The sequence below is a fragment of the Paroedura picta genome, chromosome 17 (assembly GCF_049243985.1).
Source record: "Paroedura picta isolate Pp20150507F chromosome 17, Ppicta_v3.0, whole genome shotgun sequence".
Lineage (NCBI taxonomy): Eukaryota > Metazoa > Chordata > Lepidosauria > Squamata > Gekkonidae > Paroedura > Paroedura picta.
The window spans coordinates 24,235,524-24,256,829 of NC_135385.1; the positions used below are offsets into that span (position 1 = coordinate 24,235,524).

Consider the following 21,306-nt stretch of genomic DNA (forward strand, 5'->3'; position numbering starts at 1 on the left):
TCAGCACAGCGTCTCTGCCCTGCTTTCCGGCCGCCGGCAAGAGGCTCAGTCCCAGAACCGAAGCCTTTGGGCACGGAGGACGGCTGGGAAGCCCTTGCAGTTGCAGGGCACGGAGGGCGTTTTGGGGAGCAGGGATGGGGGGGTGTTGCTTGCGCCGTTTCAGACGGGACCATCCTGTCCGCTGTGCTGTCCCCGCAGGGCTGGCGTGTCCAGAGCCCATTGGCTCCTGGGCCTCCGAAGGAAACATCTGTGCATTCCAGACACATTGGGTAACGGGAGTGAAACCCATCCTTGAAGGGAAGCTTCACAGCCGCTGCCGCTCACACAAGGCCCAAACGCGGGAGAGAGAGAGCCTTGGCAGCCGGCGGCGGAAAAGAGATCTTTAAAATGTTATTCCGAGGGAGGCGGCAGCAGCCGGAGTCTCAGATTCATCACGAGGACGCGTCTTAGGAGGAGGGAGGGAGGGAGGGGCCACATTATGTAACTTCGGTCCCCCTCCCAAGGTTAGAAAATGCCCGCTTTCGCTTTGCTCCGGCCCCACCCTCCGCCTCCGGACGCCCTCGCTTTCCCACAGGAAGGAGGTTTCTTGGATGGGGCCAAACTCTCCCCCCCCCCCCGGTCCAAGCCAAGCGTGCCCAGCCTCTGCCGGGGAAGGAAAACCGGGCAGCATCAAGCACAGGGCAGGTCCTGGCAAAGTGGAAATGGAACCTCCATGTTTGGAGCCAGTCTACCTTCAAGATGGGGGACCAAGAACAGGGGGAAGACGAGAGCTCCGGCCACTGTCAGGGGGAGGGTCTCAGAGACAGGATCCTGGGCTCAGCCCGACTCATCAGCACACCCCTGACTTGAAAGGGCTTGCAAAGGGGACAGAGCCTGGGAACCTGAATGTCCTCAATCTCCCTAAATCTGGGAGCTGCAGGGTCTCCCTCTGGGGGCCTCCAGAAGTCAGGAACGTGATCTCAGAGGGGTGTGTGTGTGTGTCAAATGCCGTCTCCTTGACCGTCCCAGCCGGGTCTTACAGACCGAGGTCCAGGGATCCCGGCCGTCTCCTGCTTCCCCTGATGTTTTTGTTGTGTCCGACGACTCTTGTCTTCTCGTGATGCAACCATAACATGCTGCCTCAGCTGAGTCCAAGTTTGACCTGACCCAGAGCGCCCTGATTGGTCTTTCTGGCCCCCCATGGTCCCTGGAAAGCTCCCCTCCGACCTCCCGTTTCAGATCAGTCTGCTTTCTTCCTGGTCCTGCTTTTACACCCGTGCACAGTAACGGGGAATACTTTGGCGTGAATTAATTCGATCTTTGTCCCCAGCAACCCGTCCTTCCCCGTCAGGTTCTTTCCCCGCCTCTGCCCAGTCGCAATCTCCTTCGCATTTCTTGGTTGCCATCTCCCTTTTGGTCGGGAGCCAGAAAAAGGGGTGCAGGGGGGAAAGAAAGGATGCAACGGCGGCTCCCCCAGGGCCGTTCCCCTGACCGAATTAGAGCTCCCCCCTCCCCTGAGAGTATGAATTCAGGCATGATAATCCAGCGTCTCTTGCAAGGCTGGCCCATGTCTGTTCGGCTCCCCTGCGACGAATTTAAAAAGAGACTCGAAACCGACTGAATTACCTGGGAAGTCTGGGCTTGATGCCGCACACCAGTGCTGTACTTTAAACGCAGAGCCACAGAGCCAAACGTGGGCTTGTATTTAAACGGCCCCCTGTCTAAACATCAGTGGCCACGCGGTGCATGATGTCACTTGACACACTTCCTCCTTCCTTCCTTCCTTCCGCCCCTTCCTCTGAGCACTTTGACACTGTAAACAAAGCCCCCGTTATTCCTTTCTTCTGCAATGGTGAAGGACGGTCATCTGCAGCGAGGGACAAAGGGCTGAACAGATGCAGGGTCACTTTTTGTGTTTAAAAATACCCCAATATGGCTGCACAGCCCAGGAGAAATCAGCATCGCTGGACGGGCTGAGATCCGTGCTGGGAAAGGAGGCTGTCAAGGGGGCCCCACAAGAGCCGTGGAACTTCAGGAAGGAAGAAAAGCAGGGCCAAAGCCATCACTGATGCCCACGATGGGACTGCATTCTTGGCTGGGTTTTGTTTTGTTTTTAAATTGGGGTCCACCTGGTCCACTGCAGCCCCCAACACTTCCTCCCCCCCTCTCCCTCCCTCCCGCGCCCTCAGAATCTTTGGGCCTGAAATGTTCTCTCCAAAAACAAGCTGTGCTCATGGCTCTTTGGCAATTTGCTGCCCTCGATTCTCCTCTCTGCCCCTGCTGCAGTTCCGTTTCTGAAACTCTTGCTTGTTTAACGCCTTCCTGAACAAGGAAGCCAGTGGGATCTGGGCCCGAGGGCGCCTTTCATGAAAGGGGTTCTAGCAGCTGCTGCGCAGAAGCCACTGCGTCGACTGGTTAAATAACAAGAGACATTTGGGGGGGGGGGGAGAGGAGCCCAAATGTGGACTGACACCAGTGTTGATTTCTCTATCCCACCCACCAAACTTTTTGGCTTTTTTGGGGGGGAAATTCAGCACGGAGCCCTGTAATCAAATGAAGTAATTTGGAGCAAAATGGCCAAGAATCCGTGCAAGTCCCTGCCCCTTCCGTTCATCCAACCTCTTATATTTTCCCTGGCCGATGCCGGCACTCAGGGTTTTGTCCTGCTCCAAGCGAGCGCAAGAGGAGAGCTCAGGGGAACGCTTTCGAGCCTCCTACGCTGAATAACACACCTCCTCTCCCCCTGAGTGGCAGAGCTTGATGCCAGGGACGCGGGCCACAGATCACCAGCCAGCCCAAGCACACCCCCCCCCCCCCGATTCCAGTTCCATTAAATAAGAGAGAGAAGGAGAGCTATTAAAAGCACCCAGTGTGGGTGCGACCGCAGCTCACGTTCCGTTAAAGAGACACCCGTCTTTTTCGCGTTTGCTTCCTCCGTCTCGAGCACAGTTTTGTCTGCCCTCCCTGAAGGCTGCTGGAACAACATCTGCTGAAATCCCCGTTTCAAGTCTTTTCCTTGGAAAACTCAAATCAGTGTGAACCTCCTGGTCGGGCAGATAGGGCAGGGAAGCGCTCGCTTCTGGTATTAATAACCTGCATGGCCAGGCAGCTTTCTTTGGAGCTGTGCAATGTCATGGATGAAGCAGCTGGAATTTTGTGCCCCCCCACCCCAAAATGGAAGAGAGGCTCCAGGGCCCCACAAGATGTATCCAGTGGGGCAGAACCTCCTTTAGAGGGCTTTGACCGGGACGTTCAGAGTCTTTCTTGGACTGTACCCCAGGGAGGACTATACCACTTCTTAATATTCTCCCATTTTTTAGAAAGTGGCCTGCGTTTTTAAATTTGGTCTCTGCTCAAGAAGTCTGTCATCCCAAATTGGGGTGCAGCATCCTAGAGATTAGACCAGGCTTTCTCAACCAGGGTTTCGTGAAATCCTGGGGTGTCTTGACGGCCCTGGAAGGATTTCCTGAATGGGTGGCAGTTAAGATGGTGATGTCAGCCCACCCACCTCTCCCAAAATGGCCAGGGATGGGCCTGGAGGGGTGGGGAGGGGAGGGGCTCCGGGTGGGCGTGTCCACAGCTCTGCTTCCCCACCCTATTCTGCACGATCACGTCACTTCTGGGCTTTCTCAAAGCTTGAAGACTGTGTCAGGGGCCTCTCAATGTTGGAAAAGTTGAAAAAGGCTGCATTAGATGGACCCAAATTTTTGGTCTAAATGACCGTGAAATATTGGGTTATTGATGGACACACATACCCTGATTTATTTAAAAGGATGGTGCTTTCTAGTTAAAAATTAATGGGCACAAGAAGGGACAAAGAGACATGAGGTTTCTCTTTCCTCCCCGAAGGACTGGCGTTGGCATGAAAGAGGAAAACCCCCCCAGCCGCTCAAACTAAATTTATCGGGAGAAGAACTGACAGCCTGGCTAAGCTTTGAAACGAATTCCATCGCTGCGGGGAGATGCTCTGATCCCGGCCTGCCACTCATTTTCCTTCTGCCCCAGATTCAAAGTTGTTCCGTCTTCCTATAAAAAGAAAGTCCTTGGATCCTAGAGACATGAGGAGCTTTTTCCACCTCCCCGCTTTAGAAAACACGCTTCTCCAAGAAAAAAAACCCACGCAAAACCCAAACCTTCTGATGATTGCCAAATCTCCCTCAAACAGCAGCCGCGCTGCACAGGGTGGCCCCGTAGCTGCAGCCGGCGTTCCTTGCCAACGTAAATATGCCACAACTGCACACGCAATGGGAAACTTTCACACACAGAAAGATAATTCACAACCGGCCGTGGTTCCTCTTTTCCCCCACTCACTCGTGCAAACCTGCTTTTTGGTCAAGGCCCCCGTCCCTCCCCATTTCTTTCCAGCCCGTTTTGTTCTGGGAATGGCAAGACCCAGCCTCAGAATCGCCGTTCCCAGGCCGCGTAACCAAGAAGGCTCCTGCCAAGAGTCACTCTGCAGTGGAACTAGCCGGCCAACCTGGATTTTAAAACCATTCTCCAAGGGCAAAGCTGGAGTGTCCACACTTTTGTGGAGGGCAGCTAAAGCAGGGTCCGGCAACGGAAGCCCCCAAGGGACAAGTTGGAGGCCGCAGTTATTTCCACCTAGATGACCTGCAGAGAGGGAAGTGCCAATCAGGACCACAGCCCCGTGTGTCAGGACCACAACCCACAGCCTCAAGGGTCAACCACAAATCTGGGCGCTGAAGGCCCTTCCAGCGCTCGGCCGTATGTGCCCCCTCTTCCTCCGAAACACTTTTGCAAATCACAGCAACAGAGAAGGGGCATCTTATGGAAATGCTTCCCAAGAACACCAGGAGAGCTCTGCCGGATCAGATCAAGAGTCTGCCTCCTGGGCTTGGTCCTCAGACCCTGGGCCCTCCTCGTTGCCCTCCTCTGCCCCCTCTGAATTTTCTCCACGTCCTTCGTGAAGCGAGGCCTCCAGAACTGCACGCAGGACTCCAGCGGGAGACTGCAGAACGCTACTGCTGAATTGTCCTTTTCTTTGCCTAAACTGCCTTGAGGACTAGAATCTGAGGCTGATTTGCAGGTGTGTCGGAAAGCGGTGGGAGAACAGGCCGCAGCAGTTCGGACTGCAGGAGATGGACTCCATCTGTTGAATAATCCAACGGCCCACGTTCCAAAAACTGGTCTGGCAGGAAAGGAAGTTCTGTTTCCTCGCTTCCCTTCCCAGTCGTTCACTCGCCAGTCGTTCTGTGGCCTTTGACCTGGGCGACCTCCTGCTGTCCAAAGGGGCTCGGTCCCTTCTGGGCATCCTTATTCCTCTGGTGTGCAAACTGAGCCCTGATTGTATAAGCCTTTCTGGGGAAAACCACAAATGCTCAGAGACCGTGCTTCTGAGCTCAGCCTCCTCCGTCCTGTCCCTGCCCAGAATCATTCCCAGACTCCCTCCGCTCTTTTCCTTCCCCACTCCTCAAAGGGAGCCAACGGATTATGCAGCTTCTCCCCAGGAAGGGGCCGGGCACGCTCCGCATGGGCCTGCAAGCGCTCTCATGCCCCTTGTTTGGGTCTGTCGCTATGGAGTTTAATGAGCGACCAGCTCACCCTTTACAGATTAACCATGGAGCAGCTTGCGGAGATATCTGGGCAGCAGCCCGGTGCCAAAATCTGATATCATCTCTTTGCTGCCGCGAGGAAGCTGGGAACGGTCAGGTGATGCGGGAGACCGGCCATCCACTGCTGCCCAGCAGGAATAATTAATCTGCCTCTTCCAATGTTTTTCTTCCGAGGACCGCTTCCCACGTGGATTTGCCTGGGAGGGAACCTCTGCCTGTCAGCAGAGCAACCCCGGTGCCCTGCAGAGGATTCAGGGGCCACGTTTTGGGTGCCCACTCATTCCCTGTGGCGTCTCGGCTCAGGGAGTGCAAAGAAATCACGAATGAGTATCTGTCAAAGCCGGTTTCTACCACGCAGAGCGGCCCAGATGGGAACCTGATGTGTGTTTTTCATCCAGGAAGATTCAAGTGGGTACCGTGTTGGTCTGAAGCAGCACAACAAAACAAAATCAGAGTCCAGTGGCAAAGATTTATTCAAGGCTCAGGCCTTGGACTCTGATTTGGTTTCATCCAGAAAGTCACCCCTGTGATTTCCGTGGGAATAAAAGCGACAACATCTCTGCCGCAGGAAAAAAGAAATCGCCCCGATGAGAAGTTAGCAGCTCCAGTTGCTTCTTCGGGTGAGGTCCCGCACTTGTTTGCGATTTTGCTGCGTTGCAGCCGGTTGCTGGCTGGCCGATTGTGGAGAGAAAAACGCTTCAGGGAGGGACTTGAAAGAATTCGTTCTCCGCTTTGGAATCTCTTGCCAGCGTTGGGTATCTGCCGCTCAGAGCGGTTTTGTCCAGGGACTTTTGATTTGTCCTCGAAGGGGAAAAACACAACTCACGTGGACACACAAGGTTGCAGTGACGCCCGGTCATCAAAATTCCCCACTCCTCCTCCACATGCAGCCAGCAGGGTGACCTTGGGCCAGTCTCAGTTCTCTCTGGGCTCTCTCAACCTCACCTTCCTCACAGGGCGTCCGTCGTGGGGGAAGGCGATCGTAAGCGGCCCTGAGACCCCTTCGGGTAGTGAAAAGCAAGATATAAAATCCCAGCTCTTCTTCGTCTTGTGGACTTCCAGCTCAGCTGGCCTCCAAGTCAGGATCCTGAACGGCAGAACTGGGATAGAAGCACCTTTGCATTGTGGGAATAGCCAAAGTTTTCCGGCACGGTGGCCAGGCGATACATCCGGCCCCTGCTTCTTGTGCCAGAGGCGGATGTGGTGCCGCGTGAATGGCTTGCACTGAGTGAGACCCTCGGCTCAAGGAAATCCGTATCGTCCACCTGGTATTGTCTCCGGCTGCAGTCTTCCCCATCCCCTCCTACTACCTGGCCCTTTTGTGTGGAGAGGCCGGGGATTGAACCTGGGGCTTTCTGCACACTGTGCAGATGTTCTGCCACTGAGCCACAGTCCCTCCAGGGCTGCTCTCCACCTATGAAAACGCCAACATCGGCTCAGTGTTTACAAGAGTGAAATCTGTCTTCGGGGACCGCAGGCCAACCGTGGTGTATGCCGAAGATTCTGCAGCTCTTGTCTTCTTCTAGCGTCAACAAGCGGACAGTGTTCCTCGTCTACCACAGGCCCGCCCAGCACCGGTAAGGGCTCTTGGCTCTGGCAGTCCCCTTCCCTTGGAAGGGAGGAAGGAACACTCCCATGTGAAAGCCATTAAGTCCGTGCACAGAAGCCCTGCACGAGGCATAACCCGTGACCGTTCTCCTGTCGAGGGCCTGCTCCGAAGGGTAATCCCCGTGGAAAACAGCAGTGAGAACAGACAGCGGAAGAGGAAGAGGACGGACGGTCCCGGCCCAGGGACTACCAGAACTTGCCCGCCCAGCAGCCAGTCCGATTAACACCCAGGGTCAAGGGTCAGAGAGCAAAATCTGACAGGTCAACCAGGAGGAGGAGAAGCTCGCAGTGATAATAAAGATTGTTCCTGACTTCTTCAACGGTCCTGGAGGCTGACAGTTCCCAAACTGTGCTAGAACATGCTGAAACCGGCGATTCCTGGGGGGGGGGCTCTCAGCGGACCCTTAAGGAAGGTGGCAGATGCCCCATCCCATCGGCCAGCCCCACATCTCAGTCCTGAGCCAGGAAGAGGAGGAGGAGAGGAAAACAGAGGTTCGAAGATGCCGCTGTTTGAATGCTGGCCCTTCAGCGGTCCCCACGGGAGACATCGCAAATTTGACAGGCTTCCTCAGTGTGCCCTTTATTATAATTTCTGTTGTGAGCCACCGATCACCCCAAATCACCTTCTGTTTTATCCAGAGATGAACAAGATCCCTTGTCTGTTGGAGGATAGAGATCCAAGGGTAGAGGTAGCCAAGTATCTCTCCACCGTATTTTCCTTAAGGAAATAAAAGACTCCTTTTCCGTTGCTCAGGATGGTCGGATCAAAGGAGCAGGAAAGGAAAAGAGCTACTTGGTTCAGGTTGGTGCACCCCGGACCTCAGGGAAGGAAAGGGAGGGATGTCCTTCGAGAGCCATCCTAGGATCTGTTCCACCCAGAGGGTTACAGGAAGGATCCAGAAACTGCTTTCGTGGTACAGGAATGTCTCCCACCAAACCACGGCCTTATTGGACCGGTTCCCTGCGTAGACAGGCAGCCCCACCCCAATCCGTTCTTCCTGCGCATGCTCTGCATTCCCCCCCCCAAAATGCTCCGAATTGGGTCCCACCCTCAGCGGCATTCCAGGCCGCCTTTCCCACCAGCTGTTCTTTTTGGAGCCGGGAAGGACCAGGGCGACAGAATAATAAAGTGCAAAGGTCAAGGACTGCAAGTGTCACCCCAAAATCTCTCTTAAGCATCCTGCTTAAGAGTGCAGTAGCAGCACCACACTCTGTCGCCTTCTCTGTGAAACGTGGGGTGAGGGATAATCTGACTGCACAGCACTTACTGTCGCCTTTTCTCTCCGCACTACAGACACTCTGTGAGGTAGGTGAGGCGGAGAGAGCTCTGGGAGAACTGGGCAAACTTTTCTAATGTGGTCAAGCCCAGCCTCTCCGCAACATCCAAACGCAGGCGTTTTTGGGGGGCTGGAATGTTTAAAATTTGACACAAACCTGGGTTTGTCCACCAAAAGGGAGCCTGCGACCAAGAAGTCATAAAGAGATGGAGACAGTCGTGAAGGAGCCAGGAAAAGGTTAAGGGTGTGTCGTCGGCAGCCAAGAGAGAGTTCACACTGCAGCTCTCCCCGTCGCTATGCAGGGGTGTGAAATTGGGCCAACGAAGGAAGCGGAGAGGGAGGGGATCCATTTGGAGGGCGGTGCTGGAGGAGAGATTTGCAGACACCAGTTAAGTGGATCCTGGATTAAGACACACCTGAACTCTCCCAAAAACCTAAAATGACTAAACTGAGGTTACCGTACGTTGGTCACCCCGGGCTCCAAAGCCCAAGAATTGGTCCTCAGCCTCCGTAGCGCTTAAGCCGACACAAATCTATGCCTTGTCTAAACCTCCGTGCTTTTCTCAGGCCTCACAGGAAGGGCGAAATAACAAAATAACCAGGTGTTCCAAAAGAGGTGGATGCCCAGGTGTGGCTTTCAGGTTGAACAAGAACTGACCACCCCTGTCTTCTCGGCCGCAGGATCAGAAGAGCCGAACGTCCTTGAGGGACAGAAAGATGGACGCACAGCGCTGGACGGCTGTTCTGAAGACAAGCTGGAAAAGCACATTTCCCGGCCGCAGACAATGGAATGAGCGAGCAAGTCGGGCTGCCTGAAATGCCTCCAGACCAGACCTGACATCATAAGACCTTGCTAAGTTCACAGGGCCCTTTTCGAAAAGCCCCGGCCGTTCCGCCATTCGCTGGCATCCTTCAAAGATCCCTCACGAGGGGAAAAGAACCCGGCGCATTATTTATTTGATTTCCTCAGGGAGCGATAAGCTCTAAAAAAGGCATACGCAACTCATACTTGGCCCGGCGTTCCACGGCGAGTCATTTTCAGAAACCAAGATCTGATAACGAGAGGGACAGCCGTGAATCACCCATTCGCTTCCCGACGTGCATCCAAGTGCCGGAGGCGAAGCAAAAGGCTTTAAGACTTGGCCCGATTCAAACCGAGCCGTCTATCTGGGGAGCGGATCAGTATTTCCCTTTTCGGAAGGGTACGAAAACATTTCCGTGGGACCGAAGCTCAGGGAGCCACCCAAAAGTCAGAACGCAAAATGTAAACAAAAGAGGCACTTGTGTTTTTGTGTTCCCCAAGAGTAATGACCACAGGAGTTAAAAATAAGCTCTCTGCTGTGGACACGGCCTTGTTTTCTGGTTTCTGTTATCTTGGAGGGGGCGGGGGGAGAATAAGCATTTCTTCGATCCTGACATCTCCTCTTCCGCCTGCCTTGCTTTCCGCATTTGTGATCCGAACGTATCCTACGGACTCAAATCAAGTCTGGACGGGATGTCTTACACTGTTTCTGTTTACGCTGCTAAAAGTCAGAAACCACCTTGGCTCTCTGCGAGAAGGAGGGACTGACAGTAAAGTCAATACATACCGAGGGGCTGTTTCATAACGGACAAGTTAATTGGCGACACGTGGGCAAATTTTCCGCGCCAAGCAGAGTCCCTTCCTGGGGGACTGGCCGGCCCTCCGGAACTCCCACAAGGAACTCTCTCGCTTATTAAACAGAGGGGAAAGGCGCTATGGATTCTGCCGGCTGATGGTTCGCCCCTTCTCCCGACTGCTCCAGAAGAGTCCTTTTTAATAAAAGGGCAACGGCAACTGCGCTCCCTCCAAGAGGCAGAAGGAGGGCAGTCCTACTGGCGTGTCCCACAGATGCTGCGTGGCTGACATCCTGTTTTCGGGAGTGGCCAAGCAGATGCCTGCAGGATGCATGTCGAGGCAGTACCCGTCCCTCGCCAGATGTCCCCAACATCTGGTCCTCGGAGGAGGTTCTCCACTGCTTTAGCTATTTCGGGAGAGGCACAACGGCAGTCGTCAGCTATGGGGACTGCAAAGAGGCTCTGTCGGGACCCCCAGAAACCTTGCCAATGCAGCCTGCACCAAACCATCTCTGTGAGCCACAAGCTTCCCCTCCTCATCTTCCAAGCCAAAGTACAGAAGCTATTTCAGTGGCACGTCCACACCTCCCTTGACCAAACCCTGTCCTTATTGCCCTCAGTTTGGCAAGAGCTGATCCCGTCCACAGAGACACCCAAATCCACCCTCAGCTCACTGACAGCCAGCTAACAATCCAGCTAACAATCGCCCACGCTGACACGCGAGGCATGCTTTGGACCAGTCGCCGACTCACAGCCTGACCTACCTTGCAGGGTGGCTGTGAAGCTAAACCAGAGGAGACGAGGTGAGCAGAAAGGCAGGGTATACGTGAAGTGCAAATGAAAAGTCACTGCAGCAGTTGTACAGATCAAGGGCCGCTCTCAGCGGAAGAGCTTCTGCCTGGCACCCAGAAGGTCCCCAGTTCAGTCCTCGGCTTCTCCAGTTTGAAAGGACCAGGCAGCCGGTGAGGCAGAAGACCTGGAGAGCGGTGGCCAGTCTGAGTAAAGGATTCTGACTTGGATGGATGGAGGGTCTGATCCTGCAGAAGGCAGTTCTGGGGGTGTGCAAAGCTTTGCGCTGTTTCTTGGCATGGCAAAACATGCAGCCTTTGGGAAAGCAACCCAAAGGCCTTGATCCCAGGGAGCTTTCAAACCCTACTCCCGGGGTGGCCCTGTTCGCAAGGGGCACCCAGCAAGCAGCCGTACTCTGAACTAAATTGTTAGTCTTTCCCATGATCCCTTTCGGCGGAGATGCTGGGAGCGGAACCTGGGACCTTCCGCAGGCCAAACAGACGCTCTGCTCCTGAGCCGTGCTCAAACCATCATCACGCCTATAATAATATGACAACAGCTATAACAGTGTGACTGTAATGAGCAGGAGGTGGCATTTCAATTAACGAGCTTTCCCCTGCCAGGAGATTTCCCAAGCTCCCTCTTCACTAGCCCTTTGACCCGATGGTTTGGTCAGACGCACGCCAAAGGAAGTGTTCGTGTCTGCTGCACAGTAGAAGGGCAGAGAAAGACGCTCCTCTATACAGCACAAGTGTGATTCGCCGCACCTTATTTCTGAAATACATGCAGAAGTAAAAAAATTAAGTGGCGGGGAAAGGGAAGAGGAAGTTTATCTGTCGGTCCTGAAGCTTTGTTCAGGTGGTGAAAAAGGAGCAGTCTGCCGACTGGATGCCTTCCAGGTAGAAACAGGCTGATCGATAGACGGTATTTCCCCACAGAGATCTCCATCCCAGCTTGTATCTGAGTAAGACAGCTTCAATCTTGTCAGTTTCGTGGGGGCGGCTGGACTCGAACCCAGGTCCCCGACTGCAGAGCGACATGGCTAACTTCTGAACCTGTATTTTCCCCTTGGTGTCAAAACCACTTTGATGGTCTGTATTTTTAGATTTCTAGCCTCCAGGACAACCTGTCTAATCCTTCCTTGACGAAGAGATCTGCAGGACCCAGCGCTTACGTAGTTCCTGCCAAAGAGATCCTGAGGGCCTGCAGTTCAGCACACAGCTAAGCAGACAAGAATCTCTCTTCTCCGCAACACACAGACACACTGGCAACCAGAAGCTCTGGTGGAATCATCACAAAGGAGACGGGCACTTTTCCCGATATTCCTTGTAAGGTGAGTGAACCTTCGCAGTCTCCCCACAAGGCCTCAAGGGAGCCAGGAGCCAAATTTGGGACGATGTCAGTTCACAAAACATACGAATTCGGGCTTATCCGCCCCAGTTCTTCTTGTTTGGGTTTTTGGTTGTCCCAAGGAGAGGAACTGCTTAAATGCACCACCTCTAAGTCTGGAGAATCAGGAAACTAGCGACTTACGGCATTAAAACATGGAAATAAGTTAAAAATAACAGAAAAGCAAATAAGGAAGGAAAGCAACCAGAAACAAAAACAAGCCAGATGAGTGAATTGCACTCCAAACAGCCAGCCTAAACCTGTGCCCGTCAGCTCCTTTAAAACCTTGCTGCCAGGTCCTGATCCTGCGCTCCCAGCGCCTTGTCAATTTCAAGCCAGTAGAGAGGAAAGAGAGATCAGGGAAAGCTTCTGAGAACTAGTCAGAAAAATTTAACTGCAATGGTCTTCTTTACTCATAAGCAGCATTAGTAGGAAGCTCACCGGCCTGACCAGTACTGGTGGGCAAGTATTGGGCCAGACGCAAGCCTAGAAAGGGGCCTTCTTTCTCTCTCCCTCCTAAGGCCAGATCCCGGACCACCCCGCTCACCTCAGCCCACCTGGTGGGAGAGGTAAAGATGGCAGGCCACAGGGAAGCGGCCCAAGGGCCAACGTGCCTGGCCAGGAACTTGGGGTGCAGCCCCTGTGCCCAAGCATGCCTAAGGCCTTGTGGAACGGGGGCTCCATCAAGCCCTGCCTGGCTGAGACCCAGGAACAGGGATGTGTGTGTGTGTGTGGGGGGGGGGCTTGTTTGACAGGGCATGCCCCCTCTTGGGCTGAATTTGGGGAGGGGGCAAGGGAGAGGGAGCCTCCAACACCCAGAGCAGTTAACCGGCAGGTCCCTGTTTCTCCTCTCAGATCTCGCTGCCTTTTGAGTGGCCAGAGCAGGAGAAGGGGACAGCTGAGGCTCCTCCCGGCGGGTAAGTGAAAAGTATCTCCTGGTACCATAAGCGGGCTGGCAGCCCAGTAAGGTAGACTGCCTCTCAGGTGGAGGTTCCATCACCCTCCACTCCCTGATGCGGCTGGCTGATCCTGACACTTTGAAGGGGAAACCAGCGAGGCGAGCGGCAGGGGAGCGAGGGCGCCTGGTGGGAGGCAGCTGGTCTCTTGGGGGTGCTGGCGCTTCTGGCCCCCTCCCGCCGCCCGATCCCGGGGCCCGGGGGAGGGGTGCGGGCGGTGTGCCCGGGCGCGCGGGGGCTACTCACAGGGCGACGATGGCGGCGGCGGTGGTGGCGGGCCAGGGCCAGGGCGAGGCGGGCAGGCGGGCCCAGCCGCGGGAGGCGCAGTCAACGGCGCAGGCGGGCCCGGGCAGGCTCCGGCAGGCGCAGTCGGGGCCGCAGGGCTGGCAGGGTCGCCCGGCCGCCAGCCCCCCGCCCAGCAGGCAGCACAGCAGCCACCAGCCCGGCCACGGCGACGCGCCCATCGCTTCAGCGCGGGCATCGCATGGCCCCTCCGCCCGCCCGCCCCTCCGCCCGCCCGCCCTGCCTGCCTGCCTGCCTGGCTGCTCCTCCGACTCTGGACGGGGACGCACGACTCCGCCCGCCCGCCCACTTGCTCGCCCGCCCCCGTCCCCGCCTCCTGCCCGCACGGACCAGCCCAGCCCAGCCCAGCCCCGCATTCCGCTCCACTGCGGCCGGCTCTCCTCCCGCCTGGCGCTGCGCCCGGGAGCCGCGGGGAATGGGCCGCTCGACGGAGCCTTCGGGCCCGCTTGGGGCGCCCCAGAGCGCAAGCCCCTCGCCCAACCCGACCCGCAGGAGGGGGCTCTGCTTCCCCGGGGGCCCTTCGGCCGGAGCCCAGCCGCCTCTCTGCCGCTCCGGCCAGCGGCACTTACCGTGGTGCCCACAAGACGGGGCACGGCCAGGGAGGCGTGGGGCCACCCCCTCCCTCCTCCGCCCCGTTTCGCCCCCGCTTTCCTCCCCCCTCCCCCCAAGACGTCTGACGGTTCTTTCCCGGCACCCTTGCCTTGCCCCTGGGACCTCTTCAGAGGAAAGGAGCAGTTAGCCACTGACTTTGTCTTGTTAGTTTATTTAGTTTCAATGCCCCCCTCCCCTGAGGCTCCATGGAAAAAGGGGAACGAGAACAACACAGTAGAACTCGGTGACCCTGTCGGACCCTCGGCCGGTCCAGGGTGTTGGATTCACGGGGAGGGGCTCAGGGGGCCCAGGGGATGCTCGTTTCCCTCGACTGTGACTGGATGCCAGGCCCTGCACACATCCAGATTGATGCCCCTTCGCCAGCTGGGGGAGACCGCGTGGAGGCGGTGGAGACGGAAGTGGGGGAAATGGCTGCCATGTGGAGGAAAACGGGGAAATGGCCACTCACGCGGTTGCCCCCTCCCTCAAAACTTTGCTTGGAAGGAGGACTGGGAAGCAAGGACTGGGGAAGCAGGAGGCAACCTCTCAGGGGACGGTGTGCCAGGATGGGCCCGAGAGGTCCGTGACTTAACCTTATTCGCCCGGTGCAGACGCTGCCCTCCGGCCAGGGCAGGGGTGACCTCTGAAACGGAAGAACCCAAAAGCTTTCTCCGAGAAACAAGCCTCCTCCGGCTTTCACTTACCTCATCCTGATTTCATCCTCGCAAAAACCGTGCAAATTTCTCAGCGTCCGGGGCAGGCGTGCATCGGATGTGTTCCGAGTGGCTTTAAGGCACCGAGAAAGAAAGAAAGAAACGACTAATCAGCGACACGTCAACAAGACAAATGAGGCAGACCAAAACCAGTGATTGTGACAATAACGCACAATCTAAGCGTCCCCCCCTCCCCGCAGTCCATCTCTGCATTTGCATTCACTGCAGGAATTGCCAGTTCCGTCTCTCCATCTTGTCTAGTTTGGCTCAAAGGTGCTGCTATTTCTAAGAAACCGGGAAACCAATTTAACGCTTGCAGCTGAGAAGCTGTACGTCGAGCTGATGGAGTCCTGAGGCATACTGCACCTGAGCATGGAGGCTCCATTGAGCCAACATGGCCATATCTCCGTCATGAATTTATCCAAGTTTAGCCAATATATCTAGATCCCTTTATTTTAAAACACTCAGTGGTAGTTTTCTTTCCTTTTACAGCCTGAGACTCAAGGCGGAACACGAAATATCACCAAGCTGGCTGGCAGCGTTGGTCGGAAGCAACAGAAGGAAAAACGCTTAATCCGAGCTCTCCTTCACGCTGGAATCAAAGTTTGTTGGTCTTAAAACTTTTACTAGACCCAAACTTTGTTCTACAAAATATAAAATGATCCATACAGAATCTGGCATGCAATAAACCAGGGAGTTTGGCTGGGATTGCAGAATTGGTTCAACTCTCCAGGCCTCTGCAGAGGGAGCTGACGGAATCTCAACCTGGCAGCTTCGCCTGTTGAACTGCATCTTCAGAGGCCGGGCAGAAGAAGAAGGGGGAGGCAAGAGCTTTTTGGGGAGGGGTGTGCTTTCTAAACAGTCTGCTGCAAAGTTGCCTTCAGCCCTGTTGAGGGAGCATCCGGGTATATTTTTAGAGACCAAAATCCTGTCTCGTGCCTGAAATGCCTTTTCCTGCCACAGGGAGGCAGAAGCTGCAAAGATCTTCCCAAGAAGGACCACCTCTTCTTCGGAAATGACACCCCAAGGTCATCTCCCTGGTTGCTCTGGCACAGGTGTGTGAAGGAGTGGGATTTCTCCCCCTCTTCCGAAAACTCCCCCTCCGATTCCAGAATACGTCTGACAGAGAACAAAGCAGCGGAGAAAGACACAACCTGTGTATTACTAGTGACACACAGTCACTAGACACACAGAAGGGGCTAAGGGGGGGGGCGCTAATGCATCTCCTCCTTTTGTAGTGCAGGACTTTTTTCAGGTAGAGAAGGGCCGGGAGCTCTCGAGAATTACTGCTCATTTCTTCGGACACGGTTGTTAGCCTTTAAGGTGCTCCTGGACTCTTGATTCATTCCGAGGTGAACTTCCGTGAGCCGGAGTTCCCTTCCTCAGAGACAAGAAAGAAACGGAATCATTCGCCTTGTTTTAAGACAGCTGCAGAGGGGAAGAGCACAAGGGGACCGTGGAGGATCTGAGCAGGGGAAGGCCTCGTATCAGAGACCAGGCGTGGGATTCTAGTGACCCGTCAGGAACTGCAGCAGGTCTCGCTGCTCTGGCTCTCATCGTAAAAACAACAGTGACCCAAAACAGAGTAAAGAAACCGAACTGGGAAAGAGGCGGGTTGAAGCATAAAGGAATTAGCGGGCGTCCGTCCAAGGGACACGGAACAAGAACCGTCTGGACCATTTTCTCAAAGAACCAGTGGCTTTTCTCATTTGCAGGATAACCCGGGGGCAGGCCATGGGGGGAAAGCCTCAGAAAGCCCCTCGCCTTGAGACCCCCGGCCCCTCGCCTCCAGGACTCCAGGGGGCTTTGAGCTTGCTTCTCCCCTCGCTGGCCCCAAGGTGGCGCTCTCGTCACGCAGGACACCTCTCCGCACCTGAGCCTGCCTCCCATCCTCTCCCTATATCTCACCTCTGGCATTTTCAAAAAGGCTCCCCCTCCCTCCCTCCCAAATATCTGCCAAATGTCGCCTGCTTAAATCGGGGAGGAAGGAGTGGTGTCAAGCCCAGTTCCCCGCTCTTCTCAGTGCCCCCGCCCTGAAGAGAAGAAGAAGATTCGAAAGGAGAGAGGCGAGGGCAGGAAAGACCTGTTCCCCGTCCCTCACCTGTCGCTCGCCGAGGCTGCAGAGATAGAACTCCCGCTCTTGTTTGCTTTCCAGCAGGAGGGGCATGTTTGCCTTAGCATCTGTGGACGTGGAAGGAAGGAAGGAAAACGGGCGTCCCAAGCGCAGGCCGGATCTCGCCGCTGCTGGAACTGCCCGACGTTTGAAATTACTGGCGGCCGCCCTGTATTCTCGTGTGCCGTCTTTCCCAGCCACGGCCCTGCAGAGACCACAAACGGGAAAAGGACAAAATGGGTCTCAGTAAGCCTTGCAGGTCACAGCAGGATCCAGCTGGAGGCCAGTATTAAACATGAAGCCACGTTCTGATCTTCAAGTCTTGGGCAACAACCAAGTCTTGGGCAACAAGCCACTAAGGGCCACAATGCTGGGGCCTCTCTCTAGCCTCCGTGTTCTGCTCCCTCAGGCTTGTAATAAAGCCTGCAGCGCTCAAGGTCTCTCACAAGCAGAGGTGTGCTCAGGTGAGGTGGGCTGCCAAGTCAGGTGCATGCATGCAGGCTTGGGGGCGATGGGGGAGAGTTTAGGCCCCCCCACCCCCCGAGGGTCCTTCTTGCCGCTCTGCTCCTTTTAACAGGGGCTCCATGAGAAAGCTGAGCTAGAAGATCCTCTTCAGCCAGCAGCCAGGGGGAAAGGTGAGCAAAGGAGCTTTTTCTCCACCCGAGCAGCCAAGGGTGCCCTCCTCCAGGGTGACCTGCCCAGACCGGGGGACAACCCGCCGGCCGACTGTGCCACAGAAAAGGTGGTGACCGGCGCAGCCAGTACTTGAGCAAGGTGCACCCCCCCCCTGCCCTGCAGCCAGGCCACCTTGGGGAAAGACAGCTGGGGGGGGGGTTGGGGGGGGTCGTGTTATATAAATATGCTATAATCTTAGGGAAAGCCAAATGTGATTTTGAATTGTTGATGGTGTTTTTTGTGGCTGGGGAATTTGAAAGCTTCACTAATGCCCTACTCTGGCTTTCCTTTTTCATGGACTCTTCTTTCTGAACTTCTCTCTAAGATTAGATTTTTAGGGCCAAGGAGTCCCGTTGCGGCTTGCAAACAGGGCTCCCTTCCTCTCCCCACCACAGACCCCCCCGAGAGAGCTCTGGGAGAACTGTGACTGCCCCAGGATCTGGAGCTGCGAGAGACCTGTGATCCCCCAGAGGCGCCAGGGAGTTCCCCCCCCCCCGCCCTGCCCTGGCAGGTGAGTGGCGCGCCGGTCCTGGGGGGATGGAGGGGGCCTCGGCAGGCCGGGAGAGATGCCCGGGGCCCGTGGCGTCGGGGGCGTCCCCGGGGCAGGCGGGGCTCCGGCGGGCGGCCTGAGGGGGCGGGGCCGGGGGCGGGCGCTGCGCGGCGAGTGGCGGAGGCGGCCGGGGGGCGTGGCGAGGGGCGTGGCGTGGCGAGGAGGCGCCCGGACGGCGCGGCTGCAGCAGCATCGGCGGCGGCCGCCGAGGGAGAGAGGGGAGGCAGGCGGGCGGAGGGGCTGATGGCGGGGCCGGGGTCGGGGTCGTGTCCGGGGCTGGGGCTGGGGCGGGGCCGGGGGGGGCGGGCGAGGCGGTCTCCGGGGGCGCCCTGAGGCGGCATGTCCCGCAAGAAGTCCCCGCGCGGCAAGGGCGCCGCCGCCCCCTCCCCCGCCGCCCCCCCTCCGCCGCCCCCGCCGCCTCCCCCTCCCCCCGCGCATGCTCGGCCGTCGCGGGAGGGCCAGGGCCAGGGTCGCGGGGGGGGCGTGCCGGGCCGGCCGTCCCTGAGCAGCAGCGGCGAGTTCTACGACGTGGCCTTCAAGGTGAGGAGGGGGCGCCGGGCAGGGGGGAGGCCGGGCGGGGAAGGCGGGCTGCTGGGCGTCAGGGATCCCCGGCCTCCCGCCCCGGCCAGGTCCCCAAACAGCCTGCGGAGGGCTCAGGCGGAGAGAGCCCTCTTCTTAAGGGGAACGAGCGGCCTAAAGCAGGAGTGGTCAACCTGTGGTCCCCCAGATGACCGTGGACTACCATTCCCATGAGCCCCACAGGTTGACTACCCCTGTCCTCAAGGCCTGGCCTCGTCCCAGGAGGCTGGCTTCTCCGGTTGTGTCCGAACTGCCCATCCGTGGATGCCTTCCATTCATTTCTACCCTGCCCCTCTCCTCCAGGACAGCTTTCCTCATTCTCCTCTCCTCTGCTGTATGACCACAGCAACCCTGCAAGGTAGGTCAGGCAGAGCGGGTGCGATTGGCACCAGGCTGCCAGCCAGTGTCCACAGCCACAGGGCAGATTCGAACCCAGATCCGAGTCCCCCCCCACGCTCCCACCGTTCCGCCAGGCTGTCTGCCACAGGGAAGGGGTAACACTGAAGTGGATGCTGTCGTCTTCTTCTCTTGCGATTTTCCTTCCTGCGGTTTTTAAAAACTGGTGCCTTGATTTCAGAATTGGAAGGCTGTGGAAGGTGATTTCCAGGGGGCTGTATCTAGGCCACCAGGAGGTCAGCTCTGATTCAGGGGCCGGGGGAGGACTTCAGTTGGAATGAAATGGAAGATGCTTCTAATAGACCTTCAGCCTGACCTTCCATGCAGGGCTGTTGTGAGGATAAGATGGGGGAGAGGGTGCAAGCTACTTTGGGTCCCTGTTGGGGTGAAAGCCAAGATCTAATTTCTGGCCCTTGGGGCAGCCGGGTGCCCCCTACCCCCAACAGCACTGCCCAGAGGAGTCTCAAAGCGGCTTCCAATCGCCTTCCCTTCCTCTCCCCGCAACAGACGCCCTGTGAGGGAGGGGAGGCTGAGAGAGCTCCGGCAGAGCTGTGACTGGCCCGCCTCTGGTCCTCACCGCGGTGCTCCTCCGTTCCTCTCCAGGTGATGCTGGTTGGGGATTCCGGCGTCGGCAAGACCTGCCTTCTGGTGCGGTTCAAGGACGGCGCCTTCCTGGCCGGCAGCTTTATCTCGACGGTGGGGATCGACTTCAGGGTAAGCCAACTCCGGGGAGCTTCCTTCCTTCTTGATGCCCGGCCCGACGGAATCCACGTGAGCTGGGGACGGAATTCACACCACGCTGCCTTCCGCCACCAGTTCTGCCGAGACGGCCGTGCCGGTTCCTCTGAGCCCCAGCGGCTCTCTCCAGGGGCCCGGGTGGAGACATAGTCCCCAACATCCACCTCCTGAGATGGCCTTAATGGGAGGTGCCGGGGATGGAGCCTGGGACTTGCAGGGGGTCAGTTGCTGAGCCGTGGCTGCACCCCCTTTGGTGGGGAGCTCCCCCTCACTGGCTGCCCTCAGGCAGAGGCCTATCCTGCATGAAGCAGGGGGTCAGATCTTCCCTGCCCGGCCGGCCACCCACCCATTTCCCAGCCTGTGCAGTCAGCAGGCGCAGACTCGCTCTTGCGTCCGGAAGGGAGCTTGTGGAGGCGCATGATCATTTCTGTCGACCGCATCATGGGGTGGGTGCCGTTGTGCTTTCCCGAGTGGGAAACGGTTCGGGTTTTGTCTTCTCTGCCCCCCCCCCCCAGCTGGCCTTGTTTTGCTGGCTGGAGGTTTGTCACTTGGCAGGGGAAATATCTCGCCCCGTAGCGCTCGCTCGCTAGCTCAGAGACTGACGCCGTGCCGTTCTGGATTTTCTTTCCCTCTGATCGTGGAGAGGGGGTGAAAATCTGCTGTCCTTTCCAAAGCCCCTTGGAAGGGAGGGCTGTGCTGCTTCTATTCCCTGCAGGAGAAATTCACGGTGGGCTGGGACCTTCCGGACACGCTCCATTGTCCTTTTTAAAAAGTCCAGTTAGGCTGAACCCAGAACGGGCCGTTCAGGGGCAGCCTTCGTGGGCCTTGGCATGTTAGGGTTAGGGGTTAACTTTAATGGGTTGCTTCAGAAGGGGTCATGTGGGGGAGAGAAACACCTTAGCGAACCGTGCCAGAACTCTTGTGGGCTTGGCCCAGGGTCTCCTCAGGTCAGGGGAAGAAAACATTTCCGCAGGGTCAACACACACGTTGCGTCTTAAATCTGGTCCTACAAAATAGGAAGCGAAAGGGAAAAGTCTGGGTGTTTTCAGATGCTGGCATCTTTTAAAAAGGGCATTATGGGAGATTAGAGAGCAAGAAAAGGGCATTGTGGGAGATTATAGAGCAAGAAAAGGGCATTGTGGGAGATTAGAGAGCAAGAAAAAGGGGATTGTGGGAGATTATCGTTCTCTGCTGAAGCGCAGAGCAGGTGTCAAACCTACCCGGGGTACAGCGGTCTCCTTTTTTGAAGCAACAAAGTTAGGAAATCCCCCTAAATTACATCACTGTCCGGATACGTATTTGGAAGCCTCTGTCACGGTCCGCTGCAGTTTTCCACGCAGGCGCCTTGTTCCCGAGATTAGGAAGGCTGTGCCGTCGCTGCTGAAGAGAGCGGGGGGGGGGGGGGGGGTTGGCTCGACTGTGGGCCTTGTGTGATCGCCTGTCCTCTTCAGTTTGGGTTGCAAAAACCGACAGAGCCACGC

The 21,306-nt window shown here is 56.7% G+C and overlaps 2 protein-coding genes across 4 annotated transcripts in view; one reads left to right on the forward strand and one right to left on the reverse strand.

The window, feature by feature from the left end:
- Positions 1 to 14,836, reverse strand: part of PKD1 (polycystin 1, transient receptor potential channel interacting) — a 55,967-nt gene extending 41,131 nt beyond the window's left edge. Inside the window, exon 1 of one of the 2 annotated variants that reach the window (XM_077317023.1) lies at positions 14,766 to 14,836. In XM_077317023.1, the coding sequence (XP_077173138.1) occupies positions 14,766 to 14,770 (5 nt within the window). In that variant the 5' untranslated portion in view covers positions 14,771 to 14,836. Of the gene's footprint in view, positions 1 to 13,413; positions 13,689 to 14,765 lie in introns of those variants that run through there. The other variant, XM_077317022.1, reaches the window with a different exon arrangement.
- A 3,148-nt stretch (positions 14,837 to 17,984) lies between these two features.
- RAB26 (RAB26, member RAS oncogene family) overlaps positions 17,985 to 21,306 on the forward strand; it is a 49,799-nt gene continuing 46,477 nt past the window's right edge. The window contains exons 1-2 of one of the 2 annotated variants that reach the window (XM_077317033.1): positions 17,985 to 18,073; positions 19,691 to 19,801. In XM_077317033.1, the coding sequence (XP_077173148.1) occupies positions 19,694 to 19,801 (108 nt within the window). In that variant the 5' untranslated portion in view covers positions 17,985 to 18,073; positions 19,691 to 19,693. Of the gene's footprint in view, positions 18,074 to 18,376; positions 18,653 to 19,690; positions 19,802 to 21,306 lie in introns of those variants that run through there. The other variant, XM_077317032.1, reaches the window with a different exon arrangement.